Below are 15,154 nucleotides of genomic sequence, written 5' to 3'. Positions count from 1 at the left end.
CATCCTGCTTTCCCCTTCCTATTTAGGAGTGTAAAATTCCATCTCTCTCTCTCTCTCTCTGAACTAGCTAAGCAAGAAAGCAAGCTTTTTCTTTGTAAGTTCTTCAATGGAGTACTAGCTAGAAGTGTCAACTTCTTTGATTTCTTTTGGGGTTCTTGTTTTCCATCATGAACTCATAAATTTCATTTCATTTCATTTCTTTCTTTCTTTCTGGGGTCTCATTTTTGGTTCTAACTAATATATATTGCAGGAGACCAAAGAGTAACCAAGGTAGATTGTCATCCTAAATATGTATGTAGAGACAGCTTGCTTTGAACCCAACAACTCCATGGTAGAAGAGGTTACTGATGATGGGTTTTGCCATGCTATACCACTCATGGCAGGTAACAGTACCACAAATAGCTTTGAAGAGCATCTCAAACTATCCATGGAAGAGTTTTCCAATCATTACCCCCAAGAAGAATCTGCTGCTGCTGCCTCCATGGAAGAAATCCAACTTCAACATCACATGGCTTTCAGCAACAACAATACCAACCACCATTTAATGCAACACTACCCTACTCAACTCCTATCATATGACCACTCCTCCAATTGGGATCCCAATATCATTCAATTCCAAGAGATGCACCAAGTACTTGATCAAAATAGCAGCTTTGATGCTACTGCTAATACACCATCCTCCTTGCCACCTGACCTTCTTAATCTTTTCAACTTGCCCAGATGCACATCAACATCTACTATGCTTCCTAATTCATCAATTTCCTTTACAAACCCTGCCCATAAGACTCCTTTGGGCTTCATGGGGGTGGACAACACATCTGCGCGTTTCGACCCATACACTCTTGCTCCACAGCCTCATTTGTTTAGGGAATTGGTTCAGTCTTTACCCCCGCAAGGCTATACTTTGCCCACGCCCTTGTTTGGTGGAGGCCAAGGGGATGATCATGTGGATGGACAAATTGGTGGAGGCCTTAGTTACCAAGATGGGGATCATGGAGATGGGATTTTTGAGTTTACTGATGAAATGGCTTGCATTGGTAAGGGAATTAGGAAGACTGGCAAAGTTACTAAGCATTTCGCTACGGAACGCCAAAGGAGAGAGCACTTGAATGGAAAGTACACTGCCTTGAGGAACTTGGTTCCAAATCCTTCCAAGGTACAACTTAACATCACATGATCAGCTCTATTACATTCGCTTAATTACCATATATATTGATCATTGTTATTTGGTGTCCTTTGCTTCTTAATGATCCTGTTCATATTTTTGGATGCTAAATCTCCATTATTTGGTGTGGTAGAACGATAGGGCATCTGTGGTGGGAGAAGCAATTGATTATATCAAAGAACTTCTTCGGACGGTCCAGGAGCTGAAATTACTAGTGGAGAAGAAGAGATGCGGTCGAGAGAGAAGCAAATGGCGCAAGACTGAAGAAGATGGTGGGGTAGATGTTCTTGATAATTCTAACATCAAGGTTGAACCAGATCAATCAGCATACAGTAACGGATCATTAAGAAGTTCTTGGCTTCAGAGGAAGTCCAAGGACACTGAGGTAGATGTCCGCCTAATCGAAGACGAAGTTACAATCAAACTGGTTCAGAGAAAGAGAGTTAATTGCTTGTTATATGTCTCCAAAGTCCTTGATGAGCTTCAGCTTGATCTCCACCATGCTGCTGGTGGCCTTATCGGTGATTACTACAGCTTTCTGTTCAACACCAAGGTCAGTTTTTATGTATCAGCCTCCATCTCTAAATTTTAATTGCTTGGTTTAATAAGCACACAATTAACTAAAAAAGGAGGGGTTTTGATGGAGGCATATACTTGTAATGTTGCAGATAAATGAAGGATCATGTGTTTATGCTAGTGCCGTAGCCAACAAACTGATTGAGGTTGTGGACAGGCAGTATGCGTCCAGTACTACTACTGTACCAGCTGCAGGCAATTGTTATTAGTGTGGGAGGACATCGTCTTCATATTCCTTTAGTTATAAGAATATCAAACTATTTTTCTGTGCTCTTGTTTAGACGATCACTCTTTGCCTGTGTTGAGGGAACAATAGGGAATTATTAGGCAAGGTATAGCTCGATCCTAGTGCTGACAATGTTGATGGGAGGATAATCATGCAGCTGCTTTTATATGTTTATTCCCAAGGTTGAAGTTTATGCTAATTAACTAAGTTCGTTGTCATGTTGGTGAACTATGTGGTATGCTCTGGTTGTTTTTGCACAATCTCATACGACAATCCCATAAAAAAAGGTTTCAACACTTGCTTGAAGTGCTGACTGACCGACAATGAAGATGTTTGTGTTCAAGGATGTTGAGTGAAAGAGTCCTATATTCATTTTTGCGCAAAGGATAGAATCACTACTATAAAATTAGCAAATACATGTAAACACATCGATTGGAAATATTTCATTGATAATTTAAGTGAATTTTTTTTTTGACTAAGTATGACGTTGTAGTAGTCATCAATAAATATTAACAAAAATATTTTCTTGATATATATAAAGAGAATTACAATAAAAAAAACAAATAAAAACAACCTAAAAAATATGATGACTTATCATTTTTACAAACAAAATTAATGATAAATTTAAATCCTTTGATTAAATTTATTTGTAATATTTAATTTATTACCCAACAAGCAACACTCCTCTCTTTCCCCATTCTTCTTTCTTTATTTTTCTCAATAATAAACACGGAATATTTTATCACAAATCAACCTCCCACTATAAATTCAACTACCTCAACACTTAGTTTGTCAGCTTTTTTATTTTGATTCAAATTTAATTGAATTCTCCATTTTAAGTAAACGAAATTACCTGTTTTTTTATTTATTTTAACTTGATTTTAAAATGTTGATTGCATATTTTTGTAGTATATAAATTTTATTTAAGTATTTACTTGTACTATAGATTTTTTCCACATAAATTTATTATATGATTTGTACATATTATAGTTTGTTTAAGATTTTATAAAATTATATTTGTTTGTAAATTATTGAAATTTAATTTGTATTTGTGACTTAGGTGTTTTGTGATGAAATAAATAATGATTTATTTAACGAGTCCGTTTTATATTTTGTTAATTTTATTTTGAGTTGAATTTTTTGATCAATGTATAAAAAATTGAATTTATGTAGATAATTGATAATGATCTAGTTGTACTATTAGAATAGTTTGAATAAGTTTGATTTAAACCAATGTTCTATTATTTATTTAGTTTATGTAATTATTACATGTTGTCATTAATATTCGATATAGGTTTAACGTAAGCAATGAATGATCATTCATGGATGCATCGAGATTCATCCGAAGGGTTGCATAGGATGAATTATTATAATAGGGTTCAGGATTTTATTAATTATGCATTATATAACTCGAGAGATATTAGTAAAGGCGGTATTAGATTTCTATGTAAGAGGTGTAAAAATAAAAAGTTTCTTAATCTAAATGTTGTAACGATACATCCTCAATAAAAATAAAAGTTTAAAAAGAGATGCCTATATTGGTTGGCACACAAAGAATCATATGTTCCTCATGGGATCATGATAAAAAGGGTGGTTAGGTCAACTTTTAGTTTTAGTAACGTGCATGAAACCATATATGACAATAATAATCTTTATAAAAATATGGTTATGGATGCGATAGGAATGAATCGAGGTTAAACCGGTTAATGTTTAATATTTGATGAAGGACTTAATGTAGACGCAACCAATTTTTTTTTTTATTATCTTTTTGAAAGACTTTAACGAACCATTATAAAATGAGTGCACAAATCATAGTAAATTATGGGTCATCACACATGTATTAACCATCAAGTCAAATTATGAGTTGAGTAAGGCCTATTACAACACAATTATCGAATGAGTGAAAATCATTTTACCTGAAAGGATGTCTTTGTTTTCGCCAAGTTATGCCAACAAGTTTATTACATATACAATCCTTTCTTTACTTTAAAAATGATCATTCAAGAGCTTATTAGTTATTCGTATTAAAAATCAAACCTAGAGGTCGTATTCAGGTTGTTCAGGATGAAAATGATAAATTAACCATGAGAGATAATGTTTTTTAACTTGATGAATTAGTTGATCTATATCAACTTGCTTCGTTTAAAGACTTAAAAGAAACTCAAATTTTCACGTAGCCAAGAATACTTTTGTTAATATTGATATTGAGAAGTTAAATGATATTTTAAGAATAGTGGGCATACGCAAGTTAATTAATGAAGATGATAATAGTGATAAAATCAATGTAGAAGATTGTGATGGATATGATAATGATGAAATTGAAAAAGAAGATAATTTTGATTAATTTGCACAACACGAATGTGTAATGCCATGAACTGTAATGCAATATTTCTGAATGAAATTATCTTTAATGAAATGATAATGATGTTTATTAATTATTAAATTACAATAAAACATTTATTTTATATGATTTTATTATTAAACACAAAACTTGTATTATTGTATTGTGTGTGTTGTTGTGATTTTATGTATTTGTATGATAGATACATAAGGAATACATATACAATCTGATAACAGAAATTGTTTTGCATTGATGAAAACACCAATAAAATTATAAAATACAAACAGATACAATGACGGATTAAATCCGTCAATATATTTCATGGGGCATTAGAAATGTTCCCTTCATACTGGCACTGTTCATTATGTTGAATACATATGAGATCATTGAAAGTTAATGTCCGTCGGTATTTTTCTAAGAGCTAAGTTGTTGTTCACTACTCACTTGCATTATTTGTTACTGTTTAGTATATACAAAATCATCGATGGTTAATGTATGCTTGTATTTTTTTAAGAACTAATGTATTATTCACTTCTCACTTATACTATTTTATTATTTTTCAATATATGTGAAATCACTAATGGCTAATATACATCGGTATTTTCTAGAAAACTAAGGTACCGTTTACTTCTCACCTATGCTATTTATTACTGATCAATACATACAAAATCATTGACAAACAAAAAAAAGTAGTTAGTGATAGTTGGCAGATTTCTAAAAAAAAATTATTAAATTAAAAATCTCAATTAGACTTTAAAGACAGACACACCAATCAAAAAATTAAAAAAAATATTATTCTATTATTTATTAGTAAAACCATCAGGAAAAAAACCCAAATTAAAAGATCAGAATTTTTAAAATCATAACAAATAGGCACATTTCTCTTCTTCTCTCATCCTAGATTGTCATCGTCCCTTCTCTCTCTTTTTATCCCTAACCTATTATTTTCTATTCTCTTATTCTTTTTATCCTCATGTATGGATTCTCCTTTTTTATTTTTCTCTATTTATTTAATAATTTGTTTTGATTTTTTTTTTCTCTTTTCAAGCTCAGGAAAACTCAACATTAAGGAAAGACTATTCATTTTCCTTCTCTTTTTGTGTGTTTTTTCCTTCATTTTTTATATTTTTCTATTATTAATAATTGTATAAATGTTAAAGAGATTTTTTTCTATTTTTTTATTTTTCATTTATTAATAATTGTATAACTAGTAATGGAATTTTTTTATAATTTTTCTATTATAAATAATTGTATAATTGTTGATGGCAATTTTGTTTATTTTTCTTAAATCTTTCTAATATAAATAATTGCATAAATATTGATGGTGATTTTTAATTTTTTTTGTTTTTTCTATTATTAATAATTGTATAAATATTATTTAAAAAATTTTCTTAAATGATTTTATATATATTTTTGAAATGTTTTTAATTGTTCTATTCTATAATGATTGTATATATATTGGTGGGATTGTTTTGATGATTTTATATAGATTGTTGAAATTTTTTTAATTTTCTCTTATTAATATGGTTAACTAATTGATTTGTTGGTGTTAACAAATGATTTTCAATTTCATGAAAAATAAAAAGTATTTAAAAATAATAATAATAAATATTTGTCAACATAAATAAATAAATTTTAAAATAGCTAGGATAATTGAATAGTTTTTATTGTGAAATATTGATACTAGATATCCTTTCATATGTTTATATTAACCTCAGTTTATATTAACCTCATATGATCATTTCGTAAATAGTCGTAGCAAAGTTAATTGAAAATTTGGTTAATTAACATAATTGAAATTATTTGATTAACATAAATTGAAATAAAATTAACTAGCTTGTGGCAATCTAATTTAAATTATTGTGTATTTGTTGCTTAGAAATTTTAAGTAGTCTCTCATACAGAGGAGGCACTGCCAATTGTTTTTTTAAATAGAAATGGTTTACAATACCTTAATCCTTTAATTTATGTAGATGCCTAGATAAAAGTCAATAACACATTGTGCATATATGATAGCTGTTAGTTTTTCTAGCAATGCTTTTGACAATTTAGAGTTGTCAGGTGCTGGCTAAAAATAGGTACCTAATACAAAGGTATTCACTCACGATACAGTCTCATCAAATACGATGCCACCATGTTAAGGGGGGTCACTTCATAATAGGATCCATTTAACTGGAAGTATTAGGATCAGTAGAAGAACGACATTTCAATGTAAGTTTTTTTTCCTTTCACATTCACATGCTAATAATTTTTGAAAATTTTATTTTAATTAATAAATACAATTTCAGGTATACAAACATGAAAGTTGTCAAAATCATAACAATGATGATGAAATCATCAATGAAAATTTCATTGTTTCATGGAGTTAGGTTTTCAAATATACTAAATAGAAACCTGTGATTGATGCATTATTTAAAAGGTTTAAGGTTAATATTAACTTAAATATTTTTTTATTATGTTAATTCGGCTAGTTTATTAACTTATTAATGAAATTTTTCTTGTACAAATTTTAACTATAAGGAAAATTTTGAATGAGATAGAGTTGGCAAATGCTATTGCAAAGATGGTTTGGAATAATCACATTGCAACTAGGTAGGATTGAAATGAAGATAAAAAATTTTAATCCTTTTATTCAATTTTATTATTTATTTACTAATAGATAATTTATTTGTATGATATAGGTTATGTAATTTTTGAAACAATGCACAAAAACAAAAAAATATACAAAAGAAAGAGTGATTTTTGGAACAATGCACAAAAACAAAAAAAAACAAAAAAATATACAAAAGAAAGAGAGCTTCCAGGCTAGAAAGAAATTATAGTTTGGAAGGATTGTAGACTTTCATATGTCTCAAAGGCCATGTGGGTGAAATATATTCAGCATGTGACGTCCAATTGTTCCGTGTGATAATCATACTCTAGTGTAAAGAACCAGAAACAGTGTGTTTATGATTCTGTTATCACGCACACCAGCAATTTCTATTATCTTTTGTTTCATATATGAAGCAGATGATAAGATTTTTTTAATTAAATCTAATTTTTTAATTTTTTTATAAATATATTTAACTAATAACAATTTTCTATTGCAATCTACGGTTATTAGACACGAACTAAGCTTAATGGAGCTTTTTGTGGAAATACATGTATGGATTGATGACCAATAAAAAAAGGTATAACAACTCATAGATAGCTGAATTCAACACTTTGTGGTATGTTATTTTCAATCATTTTTTTTAAGTTATTATATTTTTGAATTTGTGGACTTTTTTTTTCAAGATGCATATAACATTGAGTTGAAGGAAAGATACGATGATGATCTTTCGACCCATCCAAATCTTGATTTAGATTTGTGGTTGGAGGTAGGATCATTTAGTGGACTCGTTAGAAATCAGGTGTACAGTTTCTCTAACACCACAACCGAGTTCTTACCGATCGTCCGTAGTGTTTTAATAGTTGGATGCTCGCAATCCATTTCAAGTATTCAAACTCTGGAGTTTTAGGCGATTTTAAACCAATAAGTTAAAGATCAAATAGCCCATATGAACGACTTAGTGATGAGATGATCATACTCTACCGATTGATAATGAAAATGATATTATAGATGAGTGATACATGGACTCCCTCTTACTTGTCCCACAGTCTAGGTGAAGACCCATCTCCTCTAGTGTTTTTATTATAAATTAATTGTATTTGAACTCATGAATGTTTGAATTTATAATAAATATTTGAATTTTATATTATTTTATTTTTTATTTTTTAATTATTTTATATTTATATATATATATATATATATATTATTAATGGGGTTACCGACAAATATAGTATGTCTGTATATTCCAGAAAATTAAAAAAAATTACTATAAATATCACTGTTATTATTTATTTATCAATTGAATAACAAGCGGTCTATTTGACAGTTACAGTTACATACCAAACAGGAAGTTCAGTATCTGAATAGCAATGGCAACCATACGAATGATAGGCGAGTGATACTAACTATAATTCACTCTCTTTTCTTTTCTTTTCTTTTATCTCCACTGTCGAAAAACCTGATTTTACTCAATTCATTCCCCGTTTTTTTTTCCCTGTGTTCTTTTGTTGTTTTCTCTGAAGCAGATATAGCTGTGAACTTCACAGGTCAGTCAGACATTTCATCAAACACATTGTTAACATATTTCTTAATTCCACTCTCTCTTATTCTCTTCTTCTTAAACTGAACAGTGCGTGTGTAAAATGCCGTGCAGATGGAATGTTCAAAGGGATCTACAATGGGAAGCAGTACCATGTAGCTGATATAGCCAATGTGTTGAGCAGGGCTTGGAACGCTGGTGTAGATCGAATCATTGTATGCCTCCGGCACTCTCTTTTTCGTTACCCTCTTACCATGTTTGGTCTTTTAATCATTTTAATAACTTAATTGGTCTAATGAAGTTCTATTTATGCGTTTTTGATAATTTTAAGAACTTAAATGAAGTAGTTTTGATATTATTGGTTTTTAATTATCAAGTTGCCGTTTCTGCGTTTTGACTTGTTTTAGATTATCAAATGTTAAAAAATGGTTAAAAAACAAAACGGGAAAATTTTACTAGAAACCTTTAGTATGTAATGAAATAGTTTGCTTTAAGATGATGTTAATTGATCTGTGTTTGTGTTCATAGGTGACTGGTGGGTCCCTTGAGGAGTCGAAGGAAGCTCTTGCCATTTCCGAGACTGATGGTCTTGCCATTGTTATCTTCTTATCAATACATGTTGCTTTTGCTTATTTATAAGGGTTTCTGGTTTTTGTTTATCTGAAAGTTTGTTGTTTGTCACAGGAAGGCTTTTTTGTACGGTTGGAGTCCACCCAACAAGGTGTAAGGTTGATTACTATTCTTGAAGTTTGGTTACTTGTAGTGATTTCATGTGTTCTAAATTTATCTATAAACTGTGATTTTGTTGGAGTCTTGGAGATGTTCCTGTTCCTGACAGTGCTCTTTTTTTTTTTTCCTTTTCTTTTAATCTATTCAGGAGTTTGAAGAGAGTGGGGATCCAGAAAAGCATTTTCAGGCTCTCTTGTCATTGGCCAAAGAGGGAATGCAAAAAGGAAAGGTATGCTTTTATTGGTCTTCCTCACAGGACAATGATAAGGCATCACAAATTTGAGAATATGTGAAATATTAATATAATTATATCATAAAAGATATTAAATTAACGTTTAACTTAATTCTTTCTAAGAAGAGAGTGATGCAGAATCCTACAATCCCAACACCTATCCAATGAATTTTGTTCTTCTCCTAATAATGATGCCTGATTTTTTTAAAAAAAAAATTTTTTAACTTAATTCTTTCTAAGAAGAGAGTGATGCAAAATGCTATAATCCTAACACATATCCACTGAATTTTATTATTATCTGGATAATGATGCCTATTTAAAAAAAATAAAAAACTTTGCATGTTAATTGTGCATTTGGTCTTTCATTGTTGATATTAATAGCAAGTCATCAAATCTTATTTATTCTTGACTTAAATATGATGGAAAATTCTATACATAGAAGAGTTATCCTGTGTCATTATGTAGCCTCTTGTTCTTGGAGAGTGATTCTAATGATACTATTAATTTGAAAACTTTCTGCTACTTTGATCTCTAGTCTTAATTTTGTCATTGATTTTCCACATTACAAAACTTGTTTGTAATACTATTCTACTTACATTGGTAGTGTTCTTTATGATGCACTTTTTTCTTGGATGTTGAATGTAAGGTGGTGGCTATTGGTGAGTGTGGACTGGATTATGACAGGCTTCACTTTTGCCCACCAGATATTCAAAAGAAGTAAGTCATTGCTGACAAAAATGTTCCTTGTGGATTTCTTTGCTCCTCGTTATATGGTTGCGTGTCATTCTCATCTACTCCTATTACATGTGGGCACTTTATTTATCCATAATTCCATATCAACAAGCAGGTACTTTGAGAAGCAGTTTGAATTAGCACATGCCACAAAGCTACCAATGTTTCTACATATGCGTGCGGCTGCGGCAGATTTCTGTGAAATTGTAGAACGTAACAAAGAAAGGTTAGCTTGCTCTATTTGTAGATGAAGGAACCAGATGATGGTGTCTAAAAGTTTGCTTCACTCAAATTTTGTTTTATGACCTTTCTTTCAGGCTGCCCAGTAGCCTTTTGCATAAATTATTGATGCAGAACCACAACAACATCACCAAATCAAAGGATAACTAAAACAAGAGAGAAACACTCAACCATGAAGAAAAATTTAGGTTTTTTATTTCAATCAATAAACAGTGCATATGTTTTGAGGGAAAGGAGTTGAAAGGAGAATAATGTAAAGGAACTTAAGCCACTTTCCTTTGTTTGGATGCTAAAATTATCAATAGAAAAGAAAGGAAGGGAAGGGAAAAGAGGGGAAAATAAGACTTTCTGACTTACTAAAAATTTTCGCCTAAATTGGGAGGATAGTGCAGGAAATGAAAAAATTGACAGAATTTTGCTCATTGTAACCTCTAAAAAACTGTTTTCCTTTCTTTTCCATCAATATAATGAAAACTTCATTTCTCTCACTTCTCTTAATCCAAACAAAAGAAATTTGATTTCCCTTCTTTTCCTCCCTTTTATCACCAGTTTAGTTTCTCTTATATTCTCTAGAGTTTCTTAGTTGCCATACAGACTGAAAATGTTAAACCGTATCTGTCTAGGGTGTTTATTTATAGGTACCCAAATAAAATAAAAGGTCCTCATAAAAGTAGGAAGCATGAGGAAACTAAATATTAAAATTAAACCCTATATTTCTTTCTAAAATAAGCAGTCCGAAAAACTTTATTATGTGGTTCTGCATCAATTATATCCATAAATATTAACCATTGTTCTAAAAAATGACCACCCAATCATTTGCATGTTAATGGTTCAACTTGAATATGCTTTTCAGGGAAAACCATTTCATGTTCCAAATGTGTTGACGTTGAGTGAAAAATGAAAGGCATAGTGTAAAATGTGGTTCGGACATAAATAAATTTCACTTATTTATAGCTGTTTTCCTTTGGTGGCATATGTCCAGGTTGATGTATGTGGAGTGAACTGATTTCCATAGTAAATTGTAATTTACAGATTCAGTGGCGGGGTCACTCATTCATTTACTGGTAGTGCAGAAGATTGCGGAAAACTTCTTTCATTTAATAATATGTATATAGGTGAGCATACACTTTTTGCATCTGCTAGTTCCTGTTACCCGGCTTTTCATTAAATTTTTCTTTTTGGTGCTTGAGTCTTCGACATAGTGACATGAGAGGAATTATTTCACTAGATAAATTTATAAGCCATCTTCTTAAGAAGCTAAATTCGTGGTAGATGCATTTATCTTTGTAAATGCAAATTTTGTATAAAGTGCTGCTTATTAGGGGAAGAAAGTAAAGATTGTAATGGTTTTAGGTGGATTTGATGTGGGACAATAACAAAAAAGAAAAAAGCATGGAAAGAAAGAAAAGCTACAAAGAGAAGGAATTTAGAGGAGGAATAATATGTGATATATATTCAATTCATAAAAAACTGTCTCATGAGATGAAAAAGAAACATATAAATAGTATAATTCTAAAACATCCAACTATTAAGCTTGGCCTTTCAATTAAAATTGTCTAACATAAATAACTTAAATCAAAATAAGACAAAACAAAGAGTGACAAGCCTAGATGGGATGGGCCTCAATCTCCCAAGCAAAAAGTGACAGGCCAGACCATTCTTCGTCGCCTTTGTCTATATACTCGTGTGATTGATGATGTGGGTCTGATGTCTCCACCATCTCTCTCATGGTTGGAGAAACTTAACCCTGTCAAGTGCAGCTCTGATTTGAAGATGATCTGATCGAGTTTGTGATGTGGTTGATTCTGCTGTGGCTGATGTGTAAGAAGTGTGCTCTTCGGGTGATGGCTGGTAGGTGTGGGTTTAGGGATAAATGGGCTTGTGTTGAATATGAACAATATATATATATTCAGATCTGCTGTTGTAAATGAAAGGCTAAAAGAAATAAATTTTATGGATTGCTACTTTTTTTTTTACTATTGATGAAAGCTTCTCACAAAATCTAGAATTTACTGGCTAAATTGAATGTCAGGAATTTAAACAAGCTCATAGATCATTTAATTGTGAGAACAATTAAAAGAACTTGACTCTGATACTTAAGTTGATGCAGGACAATAGATAAAAGAAATAAAAGTAGAGAGAAATAAAGAAGCCAATAATTAAAGGAAAGAAAAGCTAGGAAAAAGAGAGAATTTAGAATAGTTATTCGTATCATAAGATGAAAAAAATAAAAATAAAAATAGCATAACCCTAAAACATCCAACTACTGGGCTTGACTCATTAATTGAAACCATTTAACATAAATAACTCAAATAAATAAAACAAAACAATGAAATAGGCCTAGATGGGCTCAATCTCCCAAACCAAAAAGTGACAAGCTAGGCCATCTTTTATCATCTCCTTTCATTGCTCTTGTAATATGTGGTGTGAGTTTGGTGTCCTCACCAGGATTGGTATTGCAGTTAAGGATGCAGTCAAAGCCCTAGAAATTCCTGGTTTGAAATTTTTACATTGGTTGCAGAGGCCAAAATGTTACTGGAATTCGAAAGGATTTTCAAGACTGGAATATGATTACTTTTCCATGTTCTTTGAAACTGATCATTTTTGGCAGTAACACACATGCTAAGAAGATAAGGAGGCATAAATAGCACAAGTAAAATATTAGGTAGTCTGAGTAGATAGATGGTGTTTGGTGAATTAGAAAAGGGGATGCAGTGCATCTTGTCGAGATTGTTTGGCTTTCTCTTCAAACAAATTGGTCAGAGATGTGGAATAATGGAGCTTGCTTGAATTACCTGATAGAGATGTGATGGATGCTCCTTTTTTGTTGCAAAGATTCTGATGGGTTTGTTTATGTAAGATGTAGAGTTATGACTTGCTGGTTTGGGTTTACCATACATCGATTATATAGATTCAGTGGTCATCAGAGAACAAATATGACAAAAACCTGGGTGCAATATTTATCTTCTCTTTTTCCTTAGGCATCCACTCTTAATCTTTAGATACAATTTAATATTATAATTATCCAAATTAAAAAGATGCTCATGATGGAATTTAGGCATTCATTGTCTAGGTTGTCTCATAAACAATATCTAAAAGTTAAGTTTTCTGTTCTGCACTAAATGCTTAAGAGAATTTATTACTTATTTCCTAGTCACTAACTAGCTAGAATTTCTTGGTGTTTGGTTTTCAAGTTATCAATGACTACATGAATAGTTCTTTACTAGCATTCTACCAACAGGTGTAAATGGCTGCTCTCTGAAAACTCCTGAGAATCTTGATGTTGTGAGCAGTATCCCTGTTGAGAAAATGATGATTGAAACAGATTCTCCATATTGTGAAATCAAGAATAGTCATGCTGGGATTAAGTTTGTAAAATCTACTTGGCCTTCTAAGAAGAAAGAGAAGCATGAGCAGGATTGCATTGTCAAAGGTCGCAATGAGCCTTGTTTAGTTCGGTAAGTGAAACATTTTGTTCAATGGCATATCCGACATTATTATTTCATATTTATATTTTTGTTTCTAAAGATTAGAAGCCTTTTCTTAACATTTATATAATGGAGTTTATATATGTTGGATAGACGGAGTGTTTTAGAATGGGAGGCTTGCAATTTAGTTATGGAAACTGTTTTCAAATATTATTGCAGCCTTGAGTTCAAATCAGTTATAATTACTTTAAGGCTGATGCTTACACATAAGCTGAATTCTCTGACAATATAAAGATTATCCTTCTGGATCAGAAATCTCAGCTGACACAAGTATTTCCATGGTGCACACAGATGCATTTTGGGAAAATCCTGGAATCTGCTACCCATTCTTCTTCAAACCTGTAGCCCTTTAAAAAAAATGAAAAATCCATGCTTCTTTAGGTTAGGATTGTTTATTGTGACTTTTATACTAGTCAACCTAAGTTTCATACTGGACAGCAATTAAAAAATTGTGGTAGTAAAGTTTCTTCACGGTTTTGAGTTGGATTCACTATTTTTCATCTGTTTCTTGAAACAAAACTGGTGTATTTTCCAGGCAAGTTCTTGAGGTTGTGGCTGGATGCAAAGGCATCACTGAAATAGAACAAATGAGCAGGACCATTTACCACAACACCTGCAGGTAAGCACCTTCTGAAGTTCCTGGATTCGCTGCTGTTGATCCAGGCATCAAATAAAGCACTCACTAAGCGATGGAACTAATCATGGGATGATCTTTTGCTATTTTCCTATCATGGTTAATCGACGATTCTTTTTTCTGGGAATATTAAAATTAGAACATAGTGAAATGCAGCCAGGTTAATGGAACTTCAGGGCCTGGCGAATTACTTTCAAGAGTTATTTTAGATTTAAAGTTTTTTCTGTGTAAAACATATGTTGTTTTGCAGGGTTTTCTTTCCCCAAGACCTGGATTCTGCTGCAGATGCTCTTCTTTCAGGTCATCTTGATTCTCAATGAACTTCTAGTGGTTTTATTTGAGCCATAAAAAGAAAAATTCCCATCAGTGTTAACATTTCCAGTTCCGCTGCCGGTTGTTGAAGCCATAAATAATGCTTCCATCTCATGACATCTTGTTGTAACAACATTGGCATCATCTTATGAAGGTTACATATTTGCCAGGTGTCTTTTTTTTTTTTTTTTGAACTGCCCAGCGGTTTGGGATGGGGAGGATTTCTCCTTGCATACTTCTCAATTAACTGTTGATCAGCAAATTCACTTGTATATGTGACAATACACATTGACATGTACCGAAACAACAACTCACGTGATGTGGTAAAAGAGAATGAGATTTAAAAGAA

General features: G+C 31.6%; 2 protein-coding genes across 2 annotated transcripts; both read left to right on the top strand.

Annotated features, from left to right (window-relative positions):
- On the top strand, nt 1-2,305 carry LOC105138231 (transcription factor bHLH91-like). Its single transcript, XM_011044271.1, has 4 exons — nt 1-94; nt 251-1,156; nt 1,299-1,718; nt 1,834-2,305. Exons 2-4 carry the CDS (start codon nt 290-292, stop codon nt 1,948-1,950), a joined length of 1,404 nt encoding a protein of 467 aa, XP_011042573.1. The 5' UTR covers nt 1-94; nt 251-289; the 3' UTR covers nt 1,951-2,305.
- Nucleotides 2,306-8,217: 5,912 nt separating this feature from the next.
- On the top strand, nt 8,218-15,112 carry LOC105138229 (TatD related DNase). The gene is made up of 12 exons (XM_011044270.1): nt 8,218-8,290; nt 8,425-8,445; nt 8,553-8,653; nt 8,967-9,024; nt 9,123-9,166; nt 9,316-9,396; nt 10,046-10,116; nt 10,247-10,357; nt 11,404-11,486; nt 13,613-13,829; nt 14,395-14,478; nt 14,744-15,112. Exons 1-12 carry the CDS (start codon nt 8,269-8,271, stop codon nt 14,811-14,813), a joined length of 963 nt encoding a protein of 320 aa, XP_011042572.1. The 5' UTR covers nt 8,218-8,268; the 3' UTR covers nt 14,814-15,112.
- Nucleotides 15,113-15,154: the final 42 nt, after the last annotated feature.

The sequence above is a fragment of the Populus euphratica genome, unplaced genomic scaffold, assembly GCF_000495115.2.
Source record: "Populus euphratica unplaced genomic scaffold, PopEup_1.0 scaffold74.1, whole genome shotgun sequence".
In the NCBI taxonomy this organism is placed as follows: domain Eukaryota; kingdom Viridiplantae; phylum Streptophyta; class Magnoliopsida; order Malpighiales; family Salicaceae; genus Populus; species Populus euphratica.
This window is presented reverse-complemented; position numbering and strand designations above follow the sequence as displayed.

Excerpts from the sequence above, each read along its gene's own strand:
- LOC105138229 (XM_011044270.1), top strand. The coding sequence starts at position 8,269 with ATGGCAACCATACGAATGATAG. Across the intron at positions 8,654-8,966 it reads CTGGTGTAGATCGAATCATT|GTGACTGGTGGGTCCCTTGA; the intron begins GTATGCCTCCGG and ends TTGTGTTCATAG. Across the intron at positions 13,830-14,394 it reads AATGAGCCTTGTTTAGTTCG|GCAAGTTCTTGAGGTTGTGG; the intron begins GTAAGTGAAACA and ends TGTATTTTCCAG.
- LOC105138231 (XM_011044271.1), top strand. The coding sequence starts at position 290 with ATGTATGTAGAGACAGCTTGCTTTGAACCCAACAACTCCATGGTAGAA. Across the intron at positions 1,157-1,298 it reads TGGTTCCAAATCCTTCCAAG|AACGATAGGGCATCTGTGGT; the intron begins GTACAACTTAAC and ends TTGGTGTGGTAG. Across the intron at positions 1,719-1,833 it reads GCTTTCTGTTCAACACCAAG|ATAAATGAAGGATCATGTGT; the intron begins GTCAGTTTTTAT and ends GTAATGTTGCAG.